Consider the following 22,410-nt stretch of genomic DNA (forward strand, 5'->3'; position numbering starts at 1 on the left):
GCTCTCCATCGTAGTTCTTCAGGCAAATGATGCCTAGAGGTCATTATTACGAATTGGCTATCTCAGATTTTCAATGTCGCAATCACAGTAAAATTTGTGTGCTTTCTCTCAAACTTGGACTTTTATGCTCCAGGCAGATGACGTAAGCCGAGTGCAGCGCCACTAATTTGCATATTGCAATTTTACTCAGCTACTCTTAGTGGACAACATATGCAAATTTTGCACGGTTTGGCTTACTTTTGAAAGAGCTATCGCTATTTTTGTGATTTTTCCTTAATTTATGATAACCAGTGTATATATATATATTACTGAATGTACATCGTTCTTGAAAAATGCACAGAGAAAAAAATTACTTTCAAAACTATACCACGTTTCTAGCTCTATGGGAACACCAAAAAACTCGGTAATTTTAAGCACTTTGGTAAGTATTTTGGTAAAATTAGTAGTAAAATATAATTTATAATGCGTGATAAAATTCGGCAAATATGATAAAATTTGGTGATTTATCATGATACCTTAGATCTTGCTATTTTAATTACTTATTGGTGTATTTTTTATAAACGTGTGGTAATAAAAATTTTAATTTTGAAAGCCAAAAGTTCTGATAAACAGCTGCTATATCAACGAAAAAATTACTAAATGTATAGTTTAAATACTTTATATTTTGGTTCTTTTAATCAGAATTATGTGGTTTTTAAACAGAAATGTCATTACCAGACTGTATGGTAATTTTACCAAAATTTTTTTCTCCCTTTGCGGAATTCCTGTAAGAATAAAGAATAAATTAATTTAGAGAGAATAAATTTATAGCAAAAAGGGAATCAATAACATTTTATGAAGTATAAATATTTTTCACATAAACTATTAAAAATAAAAAAAAAGCATTTCTGTGGCATTTGATACCAAAGAGAAAGAAAAATAGTAAACGTTCCTGTCTTAGAAATTTGAAACCTAAAATAGAAGCTGAAAAATTACTATTTTTCGAAAATAGTCTTCTGAGATAAAACTTTTAAAGTCAGATAACAGTTGTTATGCTTCGTTTAACATAAGCAAAAACTTTGCTTTCTAAAGTGAAAAAAATAACCATTCTACAACGTTGACTGTTACGCTTAAATAAGCTTTGGAGTGTGTGACTTTATTCGATAAACGTGGTATGTATTATAAATACTTGGGAATAAATAAAAGTAATTTTCTTCAGAACATGCCACAAACATGGGGATAGAAGATATTGAAATTTCTACTTCTAATATTTGAAGTAGTTTTTCGAATATTAAGCTAGACGTCGTTGTTTTCATTTAAATAGTTTACTGAATATTTATTAAATTATTTTCGTAAGTTGAATTGAAATAAATTTAAAGATATTCATAATGTATAATAAAAATAAATCCCAACTTTACGAAGGATATAGTTCACTAAAATGTAATTTTAATCTATTTATTTATTTATTTTTCATATTAAAAATAAAAATTCTCCCATACATCCAGCTCTGCGCTAAAGCTTTCAAATTTTAATGCCTTAAATAATATGAAGTAAACTATCTAAGCAAACGCTTAGGGGTCAAATTAATCATTGAAGGATTTAGGTTTAAAAAGAAATTCATTCCATTTTGAACTGCGTTTTTAGTCGATTTTTGCATAAACAAATAGGGCATTTTCATTATAGATATAAACAGAAAAAATATTTTTATATAGTTTTTCCTATAAATGGGAATAAAATAATTAAAGACTAATAAGAAATAAAGATTCATAGAAAAAGCGACTGATGCAGCAACTATCTTTCCAAAGCACTGTCAATCTTCACAATGTAATAACTCTCGGGGATAGCCTACTTTCATGCCTACTTTGTCAAAGCTTAGTAATCATCAAACTTCAGCAAATGGTAATCTAATTGTCCTTATGTGAAAAATGGACTCAAGCCGTTTTTCCCCCTTGCTTTGCAACTGTACACTATAAAAAATGGACAATCAAATATCAAGACGCTTTCATCGTTTTTGATTAAATCGTTTCCTGGTATATTCTGCGAGCAAAAATTTCATCGAAGTGATGAAATAACTGTCATCACTTTTTCGAGGAAACGAATTTCATCAAAATTAAAGAAATGTTTCATCTTTTTACTTTTTCAAAAAAGGAAGAAAAAAATCCTATTGCCTAATGTGCTACATTTCTAACAATCATTTTATCGTTGTCACCAAATACGTGAATCAATGTCACAACTCGAGGACCACCATACACGCCGGTCGGATTATTTTGTCACTTTATTTTTTATCATTTAGTCTTCACTCTAGTTTCGTCATTCCAGTTAACAATCTCCCACAGGGCACTACGATGAGGTATCGAGTTGTGGAAACATTTTTGCCATATAGTTAAGAATTCGCATTTAATCACAAATCACATGATTTTGTGACGAAATGATTCTTAAAATNTGAACTGCGTTTTTAGTCGATTTTTGCATAAACGAATAAGGCATTTTCATTATAGATATAAACAGAAAAAATATTTTTATACAGTGTTTCCTATAAATAGGAATAAAGTAATTAAAGACTAATAAGAAATAAAGATTCGGAGAAAAAGCGACTGATACAGGCGGACAATAACTATCTTTCCAAAGCACTGTCAATCTTCACTATGTAATAACTCTCGGGGATAGCCTACTTTCATGCCATTGATTTTTCAAAGGTTAATAATCATCAAACTTCAACAAATGGTAATCTAATTGTCCTTATGTGAAAAATGGACTCAAGCCGTTTTCCCTCTTGCTCTACAACTGTACACTATAAAAAATGGACAATCAAATATCAAGACGCTTTCATCGTTTTTTGATTAAATCGTTTCCTGGTATATGCTGCGAGCAAAAATTTCATTGAAGTGATGAAATAACTGTCATCACTTTTTCGAGGAAACGAATTTCATCAAAATTAAAGAAATGTTTCATCTTTTTACTTTTTCAAAAAAGGAAGAAAAAAATCCTATTGCCTAATGTGCTACATTTCTAACAATCATTTTATCGTTGTCACCAAATACGTGAATCAATGTCACAACTCGAGGACCACCATACACGCCGGTCGGATTATTTTGTCACTTTATTTTTTATCATTTAGTCTTCACTCTAGTTTCGTCATTCCAGTTAACAATCTCCCACAGGGCACTACGATGAGGTATCGAGTTGTGGAAACATTTTTGCCATATAGTTAAGAATTCACATTTAATCACAAATCACATGATTTTGTGACGAAATGATTCTTAAAATTAACTGAACATAGTTCAAGGATTGCGGAATCGTAAAAAGTGAGAGTTTTATTTCTGAGAGTGTAACATAACCGCATTTAGAAAAGATATTTCAGGAATAAATATGAGTCTTTTTTTAACTCTAATATTAATTATATTGCTTTTGTCACGTACATGATAGAATTTCTGCTATTTTTAAATAACATTTGCCTTTAAAAAATTCTTCTATTGCATCTTTAAATAAAAGTCTCTCGCTCAACTAATTTATATAGTCCTTTTCATAACACTTAAAAATTCATATTTTCCTCTTTATAACACTTAAAAGTTCATATTTTCCTTTTTATAACGCTTAAAAATTCATATTTTCCGTTTTATAACACCTAAAAATTCATCTTTTTCTTTTTATAACACTTAAAAATTCATATTTTTAAGCCAACATAACTTCATCATAACTTTTTAGAGTTTTAAACCTCTTCCTCTGCTCAAATTTTTGCCCATTTTTACTTTGCACCGTCAGTTTTATTTAATAGATTGGCATTTTTCGCATGGTGAGAAAAGTGTTGCCGCCTTTATATGCGTTCTTTTAGCTGCCATGTATTAAAAGTGTAGTTTGCTTATTTTAAGGATAATTATTTTCGTATTAATAAGCACCGTGAGTAAATAGCTGGTGTTTTTTTTCACAAATAGCTACTTAAATTTTCTTATTACACTGCTTTTTGTGTCTCCTTTCTTTTCATTATGCATACTCAAGCTGTTATGTTTTTTTATTTCGGATAAACTTAACAATTTTAAGCTTACACTTTATTATGTTTCTTGCTCAACCAACGTTTATAGATTAAAAACAAAGAAACATTTGACCAGAGTTTGTTAAACAGTTTATTTGGCACTAGTTAAAAAGGAAAGATAAATAAAATCTAGAGTACATTAAAAATGTCATTACGAAATAACGAATGACTTTTAACCATCGCCCATATTCTAATTTGTTTGTATTTTTCTGTAAAAATAATAAAAATCAGTGAAAATATCTTGGTGGAATAGAAATTCTAGAGCTTCGAATCATTTAAAAGTATTGGAAAAGTTGTTTTGAAATTGATTATAGCTCAACTGTCTTAGAATGAAAACCATGCAGTTTTCAGAAATATGATTTTCACAAGATTAGATGGATTTCAAATAATTTAAGAAATTTGGAAACAAGGAAATTTTGAGAAACCAATGTTATTGTATGCACAAAGACAAAGCGTCAAAATGGGAGTAATTATTTTCGAAAAATAGCATTCCAAAATAATAATAAAAAAGCAAGATATTGTTGTATTGTTGTTCGAGTTAAAATATAAATTTGAATAAAGTTTTACTTAAAGAAACAAAATTTTGATTTCAACAATAAGCTAGATTGTATTGTTAAATATCATTTTTAAGAAATTTTTTGCTGAAAAATCAACTATAGACATCAAAATTTTTTAAAAAACCAAAACTATCCTTCCTTTTTAGAAGAAATAAGTTCAACTATAGGGTGACAAAGTCTTTCCATATAAATTTAAGGAATTTATTAAGGATACAATGAGAAAAAAGGTATGGTCAAAACAACCAGACAATGGTAACATTCACTGTGTTTATGGCTCTATGATAACACTAAAAAGTACAGTTATTCTTACCGAAGAGCTTTTGAAATAGTTTTGTTAAAATTAAGAAAAAATGCGATTTTCAAGTTTTTTAAAATTTATTAAGTGCGATAAAATTAGGAAATTTTATCATGATACCTTAGAGCATGGCATAAAAACCATTTATTCCTTTAATTTTTCTTTTCAGTTTTGTATTTTTTACTAAATGTGTAATAATAAGTGTTCTATTAGTGTGTCACATCCCAATAAGGACTATTTGAAAACCAGAATTTCCGATAACCCTTTACCATATAAACTGGAAAATTACTAAAGAGACAGTTGTATGCTTTGTATTCTTTGGTTTTATTAACAAGAATCATGGTTTTCTTTTACCATAAAAGTCATTACCATGCAGTACGGTAATCTTATAAGATTTTTTTTTCTCCGTGTAGTTGTGAACAATGAAATACTAACACAGGTTGCTCAAAATTGTACAGTCTGCTTTTAAAAAGTTATAATAGGGCAAAGGTAAATGTTATATATGAATAGCAGTCAAGAAAACATAGACGAAAAAGAGCAAAAAAACTGTTTGCTTCGAAAACTACGTGCACAATTTCTATTAGAAAAATCAGCATATTCTATATCAGTTTATTATTTTTTTAACATTATAATAAAATATTCTACCATAATTTCTTCTAAGAAATTTTCGGTAACATACGACTTATATAATTTGATATTTGTATATGTTTTAGTTAGCTAAAATAAGCGATTGCAATAAACATAAATAGACAAAAACAAACTTTAACAAATGTCTGATAAATAAGTTCTACTATTTAAAAAAATAAAAGTATGACAAAAATAAAAGTTGAATGAAGTATGATTATGAAAAACCTAAATTGTCACTATAAATGTTCAACTCTCTATAAATGTTTTCTCTGAACTGTAGCACTTTATTGAGAATAATCTCACTTCTGTATTTATAGCACCTTTCCGTAACTGTCTCCCTTTCCTATAATAATTTATGCATATCTTCATGTATTATATTTTAAGTATCTATAAATGTCGAGCATAGATATACATGCATATTTCATGCAAATATTACACTTCAACGTCATTATTCCATACAGATCCATAGCAAATCTCAATTATAAGTTTTCTATGGGGACGTAAAGGGTATCGCAATTATACAAAATAACACACACAAATACTCATGGAAGTGATCATGTGGTGCCGGTTTCATTAAATGGGAATATTTTTATATTAAAACAATTTGTATATTATTTGTATTGTATATAATCCATTCTTATATAGTTAATAAGCATTCCTTATGTATCTATAGTTAACGAAAACATGGCACGATGCACACAAAATATATGTCCCTTTACTACCTATTTTTGGGAAAAATAAACATTAAGCCTCTTATAATGTCATTGACTTTCTTAAAAGCCTCAAAATGGGCTTCTCAATAATAATAAAAACTAATTCATTTATAACTTTTTTCCAGCCAATTTTATAATTTGGCCATGAGCAACCTAAGGTTTATGTCATACCTTAAAACGATGGGAAGACCAACAACTGTTTTTGCTCCATCTGATAAAGCATTCAGAGCTATTCAAAATGTGGAAAAGTATCAACAAATCTTTTCTAACGCCACTGCAACAAGCAATGTAAGTACAGAAGTATTGTTTCACAATTAATATTTTATCATTCTTTACATTATATTGACAATTTTATTGTTTTAAAAAGGTTAATGCATGCGTGCATACTAAGTTAAGCATAGCATGTTAAGCATAAATACATGCATAGAGTTTATCGAAATGTACACCCTTTTTCCAGTATATTGAGATCACGTCGAAATTTTCACGAATGTCCTAGTCATATTTTTTGGGAATGGAGTTTACTAAAAATTTAGTAAGATGTGAAGTATATAAGAATTATCAAAATTCTCATCTGGTGAACATTTCACGATTCAAACCATATAAAACATGGGAATTTATTTGGAACCCTATATATATATATATATATATAATCATGTAACAATATCTCCTGTTGACGTACCTGTTGTAATCTAATCTAAATCTATAATACTATATTAATTTCTATTCATATTAAATGACTTAATTTACAATAAATTATGCATAGAAATCTTGAAGAAATTTATTTCAAAATAAAACGGTTGAAGTTCAATTTTTTGGTTTTTGAATAACAAATTTTTCAAAGCAATTTAATACTCTCCCATTTTATATAAAAATTCGACAAAAAGAAAAAAAAAAGATTTGTTTAATTAATGCAACAAATAAGTGTTAATACAACGCATTTTTTTTAAAATTATATAAAGTTAATCATGATTGGAGGAATATTAGGAGATTTGCAAAACATGCAATTTTAATACATTTCCTAAGTTAAATTTTTCTCTCATTTTCTTTCTTTTTCGATTTAAATATATTAACATTTCATATTATTTTTTCAAATAATAGCGAAACATTTGATTACATTCTACGCAGATACTGGATCTCCCAAAAATATCTGTCACTTAAAATATTAGTTTAAAAAAAACAGATGGAGGTTAAAATCTTCGGTTCACTCCACTCTGCTTAGAAAACCTGATATTTTTTACTACTTAGTTTTCAAAATTAGTCACCAAGTACAGAAATTTCAAAGCAATGTTTTATTTGCCTTTCTAGACAATCACAACTGAAATATTTGTAAGCAAAATTTTGCTGCAGGAAAAAGAAGATTATTTTGAAAATATTGCTCATTAGTTTTGCCTTGTTAGCATTGCTCTCTGCTGACAAACTTTGTAACTAGTCTTAAAACTATTTTAAAATAAATCTAATTAGCTAATCAGAATGCAGCAATCCGCATTCCTCTAACTTTTCCTTTTGTTTATTTATCGAAACATCGATCATTTTTGATGAACCTTGTAAAATCTTAAGTATCCAAGCATTTTCATTCTTTATAGTATAATAAAATGATCTATGGACTGACAGTATAAAAGTTTTTTGGTGAATAACATTAATACAGAGTTCTCTAAAAATTATTTTAAATAACAAGTAAATATTTTCTTTAACAGAATATGAAAAACGACTAAGTAGACGCAATCATTTGTCTTCTCCTTCAACAATTTGTTGCAAAGAAAAAGAATGGTAAAGAATGAAACAAAAATTATGTCTTCATGTATTTGCAATTAACTAACAATCTGAAAGAGGTCATAAAAAATCGCTAAAGCAAATTACTCAAAGCAAACCCTCATTTCGAACTAATTTTCTGTTTAAATTTAATTTTTTTTTCTGTCTTTTGCTTCATCAGAATTTTCTTTTCTGTATTCTTTTCAGTTGTTAGAATTACACTTGATTATGGAGTCAGTAGCCACAGAAGATGTCTGGAACAAAAACGTGACTAAACAGTTGACATCGGATAATAGAAGAAATCTTTATTTCCGAGTGGTCGGAGATGAAAGAAACAAAAGTAGGCCTTTAATTATTTTGTTTAATCATTGTACGATTTTACGATCATTCGAGTCAATTTCTTTTTTCATTTCAGTGTTCAAAAATAAAATCGTGCCTTGAATGTAATATACAAGAAAATTACTTTACTTCGGAGTCCCTAAAGCCACTTTCCAATTTAAAACATTCCTTAACATTCATTTTAAAGTTTAATTAATTATTGCATCATTCGGGTAAATAGTCTGTCTGTTTGTTTGTAAGCACAAAGGTTCATTGAGTGCTTGGTAAGGAGTAACTAAAAGTAGCAGTAAGAATTCATCTTATGTTAGTGGATGTTAGAGTCATGTACAGTAATTTTATTAATTTATCAAAGCATTATATAATGTTAGAACCCTTCTTAATTTACCTTTAAATAAAAGTTACATTATATAGATTCTAAGCTTTTTTCATTATTCAGCGACTTAGCATACATTTAATTCAATTTTGTTTAACTATTGACAAAACAAAATTATAGTTTAAATCTAATTGACGAAAAATATTTCTATATCCACTTCCACTTTCCAATTAAAACCAGTTTTCTATTCATGGTTGTTTCTCGATGGCTCTTTTATCGCATGAAGTGGTGCTTTTTTGCGAAGCGCTATTTTCATAACAGTTGTGAGTTTGTAACAGTTAAATTTGACTTTTAAGTCATTTTTAACCTATATTTATCCAGCGCCCTCTTTGCTTATCTGGTCTCGCAGTGGACTGATCATTAAGACACGGTTCCCAGAAGTCAAGCATCACGGGCTGCGGTCCCACTTGGTGGGTACCCACTTGGATTAGTCGGCGTAGGGACCGAGGGTGTGCGGTATTGATCCTCATTTAACTATTCTGCCGTAAAGTGCTCGGCTTCGCGTGCAGGTCGTCAAGCTACCAAAGCGATGGTGCCATCCCCTCTGCAGAGGATCAAAATTGTGATGGCATGTCTTCGGATCATTCTCAGGGATGTTTCCCAAACCGTCGCTAATAGCCCATTGTGCAGCTCTAGTGCGACGTAAATGAACTACAGCAACTTTGTTTATCCGAAAAATTGAGCGAATCGTGAATATGGAGAAAAGCCTAAGTGTTCAGAAAATGAAAATCATTCGTGGTTTAATTTTTTATATATTCAAATGCTGTGTTATCTGGGCTCGCATAAAATGAGAAAGAAATGTTTAATCAATTTTTTTTATAAAATAGGTTTAGATTATTTTAAAAATTTAAAAAAAGCTTAAGATTTTGATTTTATTTTATTTATTTATTCTAGATTGAATTTAATGCAATGAATTATCTTCAGGATAGTAGTAGCCATTTGAAAAACTTGTGATTGCAGCAATACTTTTAATTCACTGATTCAAATTTTCTTCTAAGTTAAAAGAAAAAAAAGAAAATAATATATTTCAGTAGTTTTTGTTAACTTTATTTTAATTGATTTAATTTATGAAAACCAGCATATGGATTTATTTAGTTCTACATCACGGAAACAGAAACTAAATTTTATAAACACATATTAAAAAAATTTTAACCATAGCGAAATTCCTATTTACTCAAAAAATAAAAATTTTAAGAAAATACACCAACATTACTGTCTATTTAATTATTAATTAAATAATGAAAAAAATTCATTAGAATATATTTTCCTTTTCTTTCTTTTTTTAAATTTTTTATCTTTTGTGAAACAAAAACGTTAATGATATTCGCTAAAATTATGTGGCTAAATTCAATTATATTAAGTGAAATTTTAAGTGCAAGTACATAGATTTAAGTGATGATGATTATGGACAGATATATTTCAGTGGACAAGATTCTTGAAAGCATTGATTCGTTTTCGGCGATACCGAATGATTATCCTGAGATTTTTTCACCTATTTTACTTAAAATGTTTTCATTAAAAATGCAATTTGTATTAATTTTATTATTTTAGAATTCTTCTGAGGAAGCACTGACAAATAATTTGCAGAAATAAGAGGAATTTGCAGAAACATTGACAATAACCATGCTTTGTAAATACTATATTGCATAAAGAGAAATTAAAATTTATAAATTAAAAAATAAATATAATTTCAAATTACAGCAAAAATTCCTATTTACTCAAAGGATAATATTGAGAATATATATGAGCGTTAATTGTGTACTTACATATTTAATACATAGTAATAAAAAAAGAAATAAACTCATTAGTAAATATTTTCTTTGGAAGAAAAATCCTTCAAATCTAGAAAAAAGAGGCAAAATTAAATTACATTACTTGATTTTTCGAGCATAAGCACATAGATTGTAACGATAAATGATAGATATTTTTCAATGGACTAGATTTATGAAAACACTGATTTGTTTTAATGCAATATCGAATTATAAAATCGTTCACCTTATATCTAAATGCATACTATTTCTATTCAATCTGCGACTTATTTCTATCATTATCTAAAATCATTCTATCATTATATTCATTATCTATCATTCATATTTTCATAATCATATTCGTATGATATTAGTAAATTTTATATTGCTTATTAATAAATTTTGAATAGCTTATATTGATATTAGTAAATTTTGTATAGTTGATTTTAATTAAGTAATTAGGCTATAATGGAGCATTATTTTAACTCAAAACTATGCGGAATAAAATACTAATTTCTACGGACTTTAACACCTCTGATTTCAGCTCAAAAGAAATGTTGATTGATTGTGAAGAGCTGCTGAATCATTTCTTCAGCTATTTTATTGATAACTAAACTGTATGAATTTCTATAACTCTTTCTTTCATTTTACACACACTCTAAAAACCGTAAATTTAATTAACAGAATTTTTACTAATAATATACAAAGAATGTACTATATAAGAGATATCAAAACTAAAAGAACATTGAAATAGCCTTAAGGGATGGAGGCGCCATGTTTCCCTTCAGCACATGTGACGTCATAAACAAGGAGAGATAATTTTTTATTGCATTTTAAATTGCCCAAAAAGGCCTCCGTAAATGATTATGGAGGCCTTTTGGGACAATTTAAATGCTTAATTATTAAATAAACATTTAGGGGGAAAACAATTAGATTTTCGGATTCAGGAGAGAATTTCCAATAAGTTAGGATTGCAAATAAAAAATAAAAAAAATAAAGATGTGCTGTAATTGTTCATTGGCCATTACCCTTGTCTTCCATGCTTATAAATAATTGAATTTATAAACTCTGTATTTATAACTAAAAATGAAAGGATGAGAAATGATCAAATGAAGGAACGCATAACCCACGTGAGTTCCCCAGTGTTGGGCTTCCTTCTTGAACTCACGTAAACCCTTACTGTTACCCACATTTATGTAAACAATTACATAAATCATTATGTAAGCGATCGGTATTTTAATTATATTTTCTGGTTATCAGCAAATGGCAGCACGAATTATAGGTGGGAATATAGTTTCCCATTGGCTTTAAAAGTAATGGCAAGCATGATTAAAAATTAATAGAAAATAACGGATGGGAAAAATTATTCCCACGGTCTTACAAAGGCTTAATTCCTTTTGCCATTCAAAAGCTCAAAAATAAAATAATGATGATCAAAAATAAAATAATGTTTTCAACTGGGTTCAATAAGCTACTTTCTAAACTGCAACGCTCATCAGCATTTATTTTAGAGATTATTAAGTTGTTGTAACATTTGGTAATTATCGATCCTACTTTAACCTTTAGTAAAAATTACAAGTATCATTTTGTCGCCACGAGCACAAAACAAATGAACAAAATAACCCATTTAAGTTGTGCATTTTCAATAAAATAATTTCTATTTTGATATGGCGTTAGCTAAGTAACATTGAGTATATTTCAAAATCAATTATAATATTATTCCAGGTTTATTTCCCAGCAAGACATATTTATCAAATGATCTCTCCATTTTAAAAATGACTTTAAAGCTAATGCAACATACTTATAAAACATATACCGAGGATAATTACCAATTTTTCCCTTAAAGATATATATCTTTGTTAAAAACTAAACCTGTAATTATTATTGAGAGTTGAATCATATGAGCTTTGAAAGTAAAGTTTCATTTTGCATAAGTAATTTTTACTGCATTCACAAAACATCAGTTTCCTAAAACAAAAGCTTTTATCTTAATATGTTTTTCTTTCTGTTTAATCGTTACTTGTATGCTAGGAGGAAAATAGTGAATGACACATCATTTCACAAACGATATCAGAAAATAAAAGTCATTCATAAAATTACTCTCAATGCCTTTTCCACGTTGTAAATATAAAGAATTTTATCAGAAACCGATAAATCCACTACCATTAAGAACGAAAACCAAGTTCTTTGCATGCAAGCAACGGATCTTTAACTTTTAACGATTTCATAATTAAAGGTTCAAACATGCCCGGGCATCGTTGTTTTACATTTTCTTAAAGAACGAGAGCATCATAAATGTGTTCAAACTTCTTATGCTAAATTTAACTCTTCGCATAACAAATAGCTTTTTAAGCACTGTTTACGAGGTTTTACAAAGAACAAAAAAAAAGAAAATTATTTTAACTTCCACTCCCGAAACATTAAGGTTTTAAAGTATTTTTTCAGCACATGAACTGAGTCATCAATTTAAATTGGAAAGACGAATTTGCGTATAAATGCATACACAGTACTGCTTTTGAGAATTGCTAAGAAAGTTAATTTAGTTTTATAAGTAATGAGGTGTTTATTAAATTAATAAATTTTCTTTTTTAACATTATATGCATTTTAACAAAGACATAGGAATCTAAATCAAGAAATAAATACAGTTTTTTTTTTTGCATGAATACATGAAGAATAACCAAAAACTTTACTCTTCTGTATTTTTTTTTCATCCTGCGTTTCCACACTAATCTTGGATAATATCTGAATTTCGATATCATAATATATTGTTAGAAAATATTGATATTTCATCGTTACACGAAATGTTTTTCAAATTAGCTAATATATATTTTTCTTTACATTGGACAATATATTTTGTTACCTAATTGAATGAAGAAATTTTTATTTAATTATTTATATTAATCATAATTTGAGAAAGTACTTGTAATTATGAAGTTAAAACAGAATAAATATAACCGAATAAGTAAGATTCAATGATCATTATAGTATCGCTTTTTGTATTTTTAGCAACATTGTTATTTGAGATATTTATCGCTGTGGATAGTTTTGACGATATTGTCGGTCTCAAACAAAATCATAGACGATGCTGATCACTAAATTAAATTCGGTAATTGTCGTTGACAATAAGTATCATGATTTCATTTGCTCATAAATATCATTTAATTCCGATTTAACGTGAGACATGTCGTATGGGCAGGGTAGCTCAGCATTTAGAGAATCGGGCGTCGATCTCCAGATGGGACAGGATTCGATTCTTCGAGAAAACTTCGATTTTGGAGAAAACTTCCTTCCCCTTGAAATCTACGTCTAAATTAAGGAATTGGCCTCATAAATGAGGTGTGTTGCTATATATAAGCAGGGTTCTGATCTAAGATGCACTTTCACCTGTGCGGAGCTCTCTTGTCAAACGAAAGGCGTACCTTCCAGATTTAATTGACTAAAAGTCAATGGCTGGCGATGTTGGCTAGTCCAAATGTCTTTCGAAGCAACAACATGTTATATAAGATGTACCATGAAAACGTATTCTAAGGTATTATAAACGCGATATTAAAAAATATCCATGTTTCACAATTTACCATTCTAATGAGCAGCTTTGTAACCAACTCTACTCATCACTAGTTGATAGTTTCTGAACGCTTTTTGTCATTCGAGTTTATTTAATTCTGCATTTTACATTGTTATGTTCGAGCTTATTTAATTCTGCATTGTGCATTTTACATTGTTTAGATAAGTTCCACATAAGTACTTTTTTGTTTACATAAGTACTTTTCTTCCACCGTGGAGAGAATAGTTCTTTTGGACTATAACTTACTATAACCTTTTTACCTGCATATCATTGTTTGCGTATTTTTCATTGCAATACTACAATTCCTGAATCATTTTTCTTAATAAATTAATTTCTCGAATTCAGCCAGACATTAAATTTCTCAACAGGCAAACACATAAAAAAACATCCTTTCAAACTTGACAATTTAAATTTTTTCTATACAGAAATACTTTTTTTCTTTTTTTTCTTTTTCATTAAAGCAATTCCTTGAATATTATTTAAAATAAGATATAAAATAACCTTCAATGACTTAGCCTTGAAGTGAATGAATAACTACGGTTTTAATAATATTAACAAAGATAATTGCTTAACAATTTATTTAAACTTTATTCATTTACCAATTTCTTAATACAATAAACTCAGAATCCTAGTCTGCTATAAAATACCTTGATTTAAACTGCTACACAAATAATTATTTTTCATATTAAATTACTTAAGCTTGCTCATCGTACCATTTTCCTCTACTTCTTGATCCAATACTGCAAGCTTTTTAAGACTAATTTTATAATACATTAGACAGCTCCTGGCATTAAAAAAAAATTATTATGCACGAAATTATTTTTATTTTAAGCTTATTATGGAATTCGTTATTTTAAACTTATTCTCCGCACAGTAATCTTCGTTACTTTTTCCATCTCACTATTTATTACTTTTCTCAATATGTTTCTCAATAAATATGAAATAGTTCATACAGTTTAAATCTCCTCTTTTTAATGGCCAAGCGCAACGTTTATAAAATTAATTTTTCACGAAGTAGTCATTGAAATATTATTTGATATCGAGTAAGATAATACACACATATATATATATATATGTGGGGGGGGGGGCTGATGAGGAGATTATATCTTTTCTTTGTTTTGCTTTCCGGATTTTTAATTTCTTTCTTTCTTCTTTTTTTAAATACTTTTGAGAAATTATTTTTAATAATTTTCTTCTCTTGTCATTATTTTTTATTATTTTCCATATTTTGTCAATATTTTAGCTTATATATATATATATACTTACATTTGTTAACTAAATAGCTAAATTATGCAATTGCATGTAATTTCTTTTTTTAAAAAAATTCTCAAGAGATACATTTTATTTTTGCAGCTTTGACTGTTGAAGGAGGAGGTGTAAATGCCACAGCAATTATGGCAGATATAGGAGCAACAAATGGAATCCTTCACATCATTGATCGCGTGCTTGGAATGCCTTATCTTACAGTATACAGCAAGCTCGCTCATGATCCGGATTTACAGTAAGTCCTTCTACAACTCTCAACTAGGATTAGTCACTTGCTGAAGGAGTTTTGAAATCTGCTGTTTAGGCCATAGAATGCACTATTTAATTCTCTACTGCGATTTTAAGCCTACCTGAATTAATATGCATTTAATTTTAACTTTCTTGAGATGCTTTGAGAACAGTTGATTGTATGTTAAATTCAACCGTCTTTCTTTCAAAGTACTTTCTCGCTGAAGCGTTTGTAAATTATGAAAGGGAATTGAATTTCTTAATGAAGCTTGAAACATAAAAAGAAAGTATTTTATCATTTTCTGCTTACTTGCAGTAATTGCAAAATTTATAATGAGATTTTTTGAATAAATAATAGGTCACGATAAAGATATTTACATTTGTAAGCTCCGATTAGCTATTAAATCATTAAGGGTAATTAAGTTTGATGCTAAGGCATTTTTTGTGGGATTAATTTCACAATCTTGTAATACTATGTGACTAAGTAATCTAACTGAGCGTTGTAGTGTATGACTAATTATTATTACAACGTATGACTTTCTATATGAATATTTAGAACGATATAACCTATTAATGTTTTCTTTTACGAACTTCAGTTTAACTTTTAAAAAACTTTAAAAATGTCGGAACCTTGTCTAATTAAACTATTTTTTTCCAAATATTTTCTCATCACTCCCAAAATATAACCACTAAGTTGTAAATTATTATTCGGTTTCCATTATTTGTTTGTATCATTTCAAATCTCTCAGTGTTATAAATTGTCATCTATTAGCATGTCAAAAAGATTTTATTTGTTTTTGCTTTAAAGTGGAATAGTGTTGGTTAGTAATATTTAATTATTTCTGTTATTATTTTTACTAATTTGGGTTATTAATTATTCTTTTTAATTAAAATTTGTTTACTTTTCATAATTCTCTAATTATAGAGTGAAATGAATTATTTAATTTCTTCCGAGAAAAAAAATTAAAATTTTTTAGACTGAAAATTGCCATTAAAATAACGAAAGATTTTACTGGCCTTTCAGTTAGTAGCTTAAATGGGGTGATGAATATTTGAGTATTATTTTCTTCCATATAATTTATAATCTAGATTCATATAATCTTTATAATGTAGAGTTATTCTAAGTTATTACCGATGTTTCCTATTCACCTGATTTCAACATTTATTAACGGAAAATTATTTCAATAAAAGATACTAATTGATGGTTTTTGTGCTGAAAGGGGGATTAACTTATTGAATTACAACTAGCAACTTTCTGAACTTGTTTCAAAACAGGAAAAACTTCATGCGGTTGCACTTTACAGATGTTTAATTATTGTTTCTATTACATTCTTTAATAAAAAAAAATTATCGCTTTAGATCGGGGTTTCCTAATCATGAACCACATTACCATGGAGTACTAATGAGGAAGTGAAAGGAACCACGAGATGTCCATGACTTCTTATTATTTATTCTTTAATAGTAATTAAATGATTAATCCATGCTAGTTTTTAATCCATTAATAGTAATCTGTTGCTATTCAAAAATAAAAATATCATTGTCAAGTGAATAGAGTTTTAAGTACAAGTGAAATTTGAGTATCCTAAATGAAGAAGCTATGAGGGTTCTCATTCGCTTTCAATACTTGAGAAAAAATCGAAAATTGAATGCGAGGAGCTCGATTAAGCTTCATTCTTTGATTTAAAAACGCTATGTAGTGATTTCGCAATACTATCGAGTATGAAAGGTAATTTCTCTTAATGTCCAGTTTATCTTATATTATTAATGCTTGCAATAGCAAATGTTATTGCTAATTCCTCCTTAGTAATTACCATTAAAGTACTTGAGGGGATTAAGTATGAGTAGTAGTATTTATATTCTCATCACTTAATTTTAAAATTTGCTTCACAGTCTTATACGCATAGACAGAATTTATTTGTATTAAGAAATATTGTACCGCAGACAAATATTTTAAGAACTGAGATGCCGTAAGACAGCTTAAAAAAAGTCGGGGACCCAATGAGATAATAAAATTCCAATATTAATTTAGCAATGATCTGTGAATTGTTATCTTAATTTTTCATTGATTTTTGCTTTTATCATGGAGAAATAATTCTGGTAAAATTATGAATGGTAACTGAATCGTAAAAAAAAAGAAAATAACAATTCAGGTTAATTAAACCAAAATATTTAAATTATTCACTTAGTATTTTGTCTGTTTACATGGTAATGGTTTCAAAATTATAGTTTTTATTACCACACATTTGGTAAAAAATACAAAACTGAAAAGTCAATTTAACCGAATAAGTGATTTTTATGCGGTGCTCTAAGGTATCATGAAAAAAATACTAAGCTTTACCACAATTACCAAATTTTATCACTAGTTATAGAATCAGATTTTATTGTCAATTTTACCAAACTCGTTACTAAAATACCTTGGTAAGAATTACCAAGCATTTTAGAGTACACATAGAGCCAAAATCGCGGTAAATTTTACCATATTCTGGTAGTTTTGACTCTTTTTTCTCACTAATTTTTCTTGTCTTCATCAGAAATATTTATTTTGTTTCAACAGCACTACTTATAAGCTTGGAATGCAGGAGTCGTGGAATCAGAAGTTGAATGATAAGGAAAAGCGTTATACTTTCTTTGCTCCTAGCCGCAAAGCTTGGGAAGATCTTGAAAGGGAAATGCCATCAGAGCACAAACAATTACATTTGGGTCAATTTAGCTACCATGTACACAAGGTAAAATTAATAAATTGCTATATAACATAATGAAGCCTGTTTAATGTTTTTCTTAACATTGTTAGTAATGTTATAACAGAGTGTATCACTGTCTGTTTTTAAATTTTAACAGTGCTTTAATTTTTTAAATGCATCTAAACTAATAAGGTTAAAATTTCAGAAATTCTGTATCAAATCATGGTACCGGAATTTTAGGTGCATGAACTGTAAAATCTATTTTTAATATAAAATACTGTACCATAATTCTTACAGTAATCTTTATTTAATTAGAGGGTTTCAGTGATTTTACTCTAATTATTACTGTACAAATTACTATAAAAAATTAGATTGAAGAGTTTTGCTGTAAAAAGTACCGGTACTTTAAGTGCCAAAACTTTTTACAGTAATTTGATTCAATTACTTTGCAATGTAGTAGGTTTCAAATTTGAAATTGATGAGCATTGAAACTGAAGTTTAGCTTTTTCAAATTAAATAAGGAGATTTTGTTGAATATTTAAATTATTTGTGGAAAAATCCTTTTCCTTCAGCTTAAAGGATTATGGAGAATTCTTAAGTTTGGCGAATGAACATGATTCTTCCTTTAGCGAAGCATTATTATAACAATTATTAATACTTGAAAAGTTTATTAAACTTACGAAATACTTATCGCAATAGCTATGAGTGTCTTAAAATGCTTAAATATTTTTTTTATTTACTTAATTTTTAATATTTGTATTAATAGTACTGACTTATGGCAATTATGTTTTTTCTTGCTCATAGAGGAACAATGAATTTCGCATTTGATATGCCATCTATTAGTAAAATAAATTCTTATGAATTCTTACCTAAGTAATCATTCTTTTTAAGACCCCAAATAATGTAAAAATCTTTTGTTTTACTTTGAGTAAAATTATATGTACTTGAAACAAAAACTTTTAGATTTTTCCATGTAAATTTATTTGAATTTTCAATCTGATGTTAAATACGTTGAAACAATATTGCGCCCTTGGAAAATGATATTTTACAAAACATTGAAAAAATAGCCTATCTTAATTTTAAAAAATTAAAATACACTTCTTTAAATAAAATATTCCAACAAAAATATGATGCCTATTTTATATATCCTTTATATCCTTTTATACAATGCAAAAAAGATGAATTTCTAGAATAAAAATTGAGTTAAATAATTTTTTTAATTTTATTTAGTACACTTGCTGCTTTGCCATTGCTAATTAAAAGTCTTATTACACTTATTTTGCTACCAAATGTAAAAACAAATTATCAATTAATTGCTTGTTTCTATCTGCGAAGTTTAAATCAAGCAATGCTACTTAGACTTTCTATAATAATTTTAAGCAATTGAAACTATTGTGTGAAACCGAAATTATGAAACTCAGGGAATTTGTCTGAAACTTGTACTTTTGATAATATATCAGTCGTTAATCGTTCAGTAATAAAAATTTCAATAGCATGTGTTAATGATTTAACACATGCTATCTATGTGCTATTGATTTAACACATGCTATCTATGTGCCATTGATTTAATACATACAATGAATATATTTTATAGAAACGGTATTATTCTTAATCTTTGACATTTTCTGACTGTTCTGTTATTCTGCTTCTTTTTCCATTGGAACAATTGTGAAACGCTAATTTGTAATGTTATTTTTAACGCATCATTATTTTCTTGCAGATACTCGATCGTCATCTAGTTGTTGGAAATGAACTTACTAAGGAAGATCTGGAAAAACTTGGAAAAGTCCAAATGGTTCATGGAATGTTTCGAATTTCACCTGGATATCAAAGTGGTTAGTACTCATTATATCGAGAGTTATTAGAAAATCATACAATAATTAGAAAATCATACAATAATTAGAAAATCATACAAAAGCTAGAAAATCTTATAATAATTTGAAAATAATATAATAATTGGAAAATCATAGGTTTATATTTTCATCGATTCTACTGCATTGCGTTTATCACCTATGATTTCCAGAAATAATTCAAAATGAATATAGCGAATGTAATTCAAAATGAATATAGCGATTACAAACAGCTATAACTATCTAATGAAAAATAATTTTTTATATGAATGTTGATTTAACCTAAAAATTTCTTTACGTAAGGCGCAGTGAAGCGAAATCATGCACATGCGCGAGTTCATTAGTGAAAATGGCGAGTCCCGTGCAGAAAGCATTATGCGTGTTAGAATTTAACAATTGTCATTATGTTATCCCCGGAAGGAGAAGATTTCGTCAGCGTTACAATCAAAAACCTCGAAATGGGAACATTATACGCAGATGGCATAGGATATTTGATGAAACGGGATGTTAGTGCAAAGGAAAAAGTATCAAAATACCACGTGTTTCAGTTGAAAAAGTTGAAAGAATTCGCGGTGTGTATGAACGAAGCCCACGAAAATCGACGCACGAAGGCCGTAGGGAGTTACAAATGCCACAAACAACGATATGGCGTGTTCTCAGACAGAGGCTGCAACTGAAACCGTACAGAATTCTACTTGTGCAGCAATTGAAACAGGAAGACGCGGTACACGTATGAATTACGCTATGTTTATGCTGAAACGCATGGAGGATGAAACAATGGCTGATCGTCTCATTTTTATCGATGAAGCAACCTTCCACATAAATGTTCAGGTTAGCTGGCACAACAGTCGAATATGGAGTATGGAGAAGCCTTCCACTATAATTGAACTTAGCGAAAGATGAAAGTTCTTAGCAAAAGTTCTGCGTGATCTCATCACGTAAATTGTACGGTCCTTTTTTCTTCCGTGAGCGAAGTGTTACGTTAGATGTTTATCTTAACATTCATGAGGTATGGTTAATGCCACACTTAGATACTTATTCTACGGATTACATCTTGTAGCAAGATGGAGTACCGTCACACTAGGGTAGGATGGTTCACATATTTTTAAATCAACATCTTCCAAACCGTTGGACCTGTCGAAGTGGAGATGCCAGCGATGTCATCTGCTTTTGGCCACCAAGATCTCCGAACTTGACACCCTGCGATTTCGAGGTATGGGGATTTGTATATGTACATTCCATGCCCAAAACAATAGAAGAACTCAAAAAACTCATTTGCAATGTGCTTGCGTCGGTTACCGCATAAATGTTTTTGAATGTATGGCGTGAAATGGACTATAGCTTGGGTGTTGTCCTTGCGACCTAGGGAAGTCCCATAGAAACTCTGTGACGCATGTATACAAAACGTTGAAGTTCCTTCTACATTATGTTTAAGTTTTATCGATAAATTCTTATTCCTTAAATAGTTATAGCCGTTTGTAATAGCTATATTCATTGTGAATTACAATTTATTTAACAAAGTATTGAAAGCGTAGGATGTAAAGACTATCTTTTTACTCTAACAAAAAGAAATACTGTGGAATTTCTAAATTTTTTCATCATTATTACAGGAGCAATCCTAATTTATTTATCATGTGTAGTTTCAAATAATTTATTTATTGTTTTTCTTCGTTTCTTAAGCTTTAGTAAAATTAATTTTTTTATCCCGAAATCTTTTAGTGTGCGTTGCATGTTTACTAGAACTTCGGATTCAAGTGATAGGATAAAGCTTTACAATGAAAGAAGTTTTCAAGTAAAATTAATTAGCAATCAAATGAGCAGGTTGAAATGTGCAAAAATAAAAGAAGGAAAATTTCAAGTTACGGTATAAAATTTCTAAATACGTTCTTTCATTAGTAAAAAGAAAGTTCCGTCAATCATCAACAATTTTATTTATTTTTTTTTTTATTTATTTTGAGTTTAAAAACAAAAACTTTTCGATTCTTCATTTTCGTTACCTTAAAAACACCAGTTGCTATCCATCGTTATTTAACTTAATCAAAAGCTCTGTAGTGCTATCCATCAAAAGATTTAAACTTAAGAACTTTTTAATAAAAGTAATAAAATTTGTTATATATGAGACGTTTTTACTAACCTCATTAAAGTCATTACGAATTCGGCAAATAAAGATTTACCACTTCCAAGCGTAAGTATAGTTTTGAAGTAATTGCACTAGCGTAATTTAAAGAATCTGTTTCGCAGGCATGCGCAGTTAGTTAAAAGCCATACGTCCGTGAGCATGCGGCATGGTACACAACAGTACTAAATCTCTTTTTACCTGCTAAGCACTACTTTCTCGCGAAAAAAATAGAGAGATATAGGTTTTTTGCCTCAAAAAAGCCACCAACTTAAAGATCGGGAAAAAAACAT

At 28.7% G+C, this 22,410-nt stretch overlaps 1 protein-coding gene across 1 annotated transcript in view; it reads left to right on the top strand.

Moving 5' to 3' along the window:
• Positions 1 to 22,410, top strand: part of LOC107443694 (fasciclin 1) — a 264,168-nt gene that overhangs the window by 237,818 nt on the left and 3,940 nt on the right. Inside the window, exons 8-12 of the mRNA XM_016057640.3 lie at positions 6,327 to 6,489; positions 8,158 to 8,290; positions 15,330 to 15,477; positions 18,025 to 18,196; positions 19,872 to 19,986. Of these exons, the coding sequence (XP_015913126.1) occupies positions 6,327 to 6,489; positions 8,158 to 8,290; positions 15,330 to 15,477; positions 18,025 to 18,196; positions 19,872 to 19,986 (731 nt within the window). The remainder of the gene's footprint in view (positions 1 to 6,326; positions 6,490 to 8,157; positions 8,291 to 15,329; positions 15,478 to 18,024; positions 18,197 to 19,871; positions 19,987 to 22,410) is intronic.

This window comes from Parasteatoda tepidariorum, chromosome X1 (genome assembly GCF_043381705.1).
Source record: "Parasteatoda tepidariorum isolate YZ-2023 chromosome X1, CAS_Ptep_4.0, whole genome shotgun sequence".
Classification (NCBI taxonomy): Eukaryota; Metazoa; Arthropoda; class Arachnida; order Araneae; family Theridiidae; genus Parasteatoda; species Parasteatoda tepidariorum.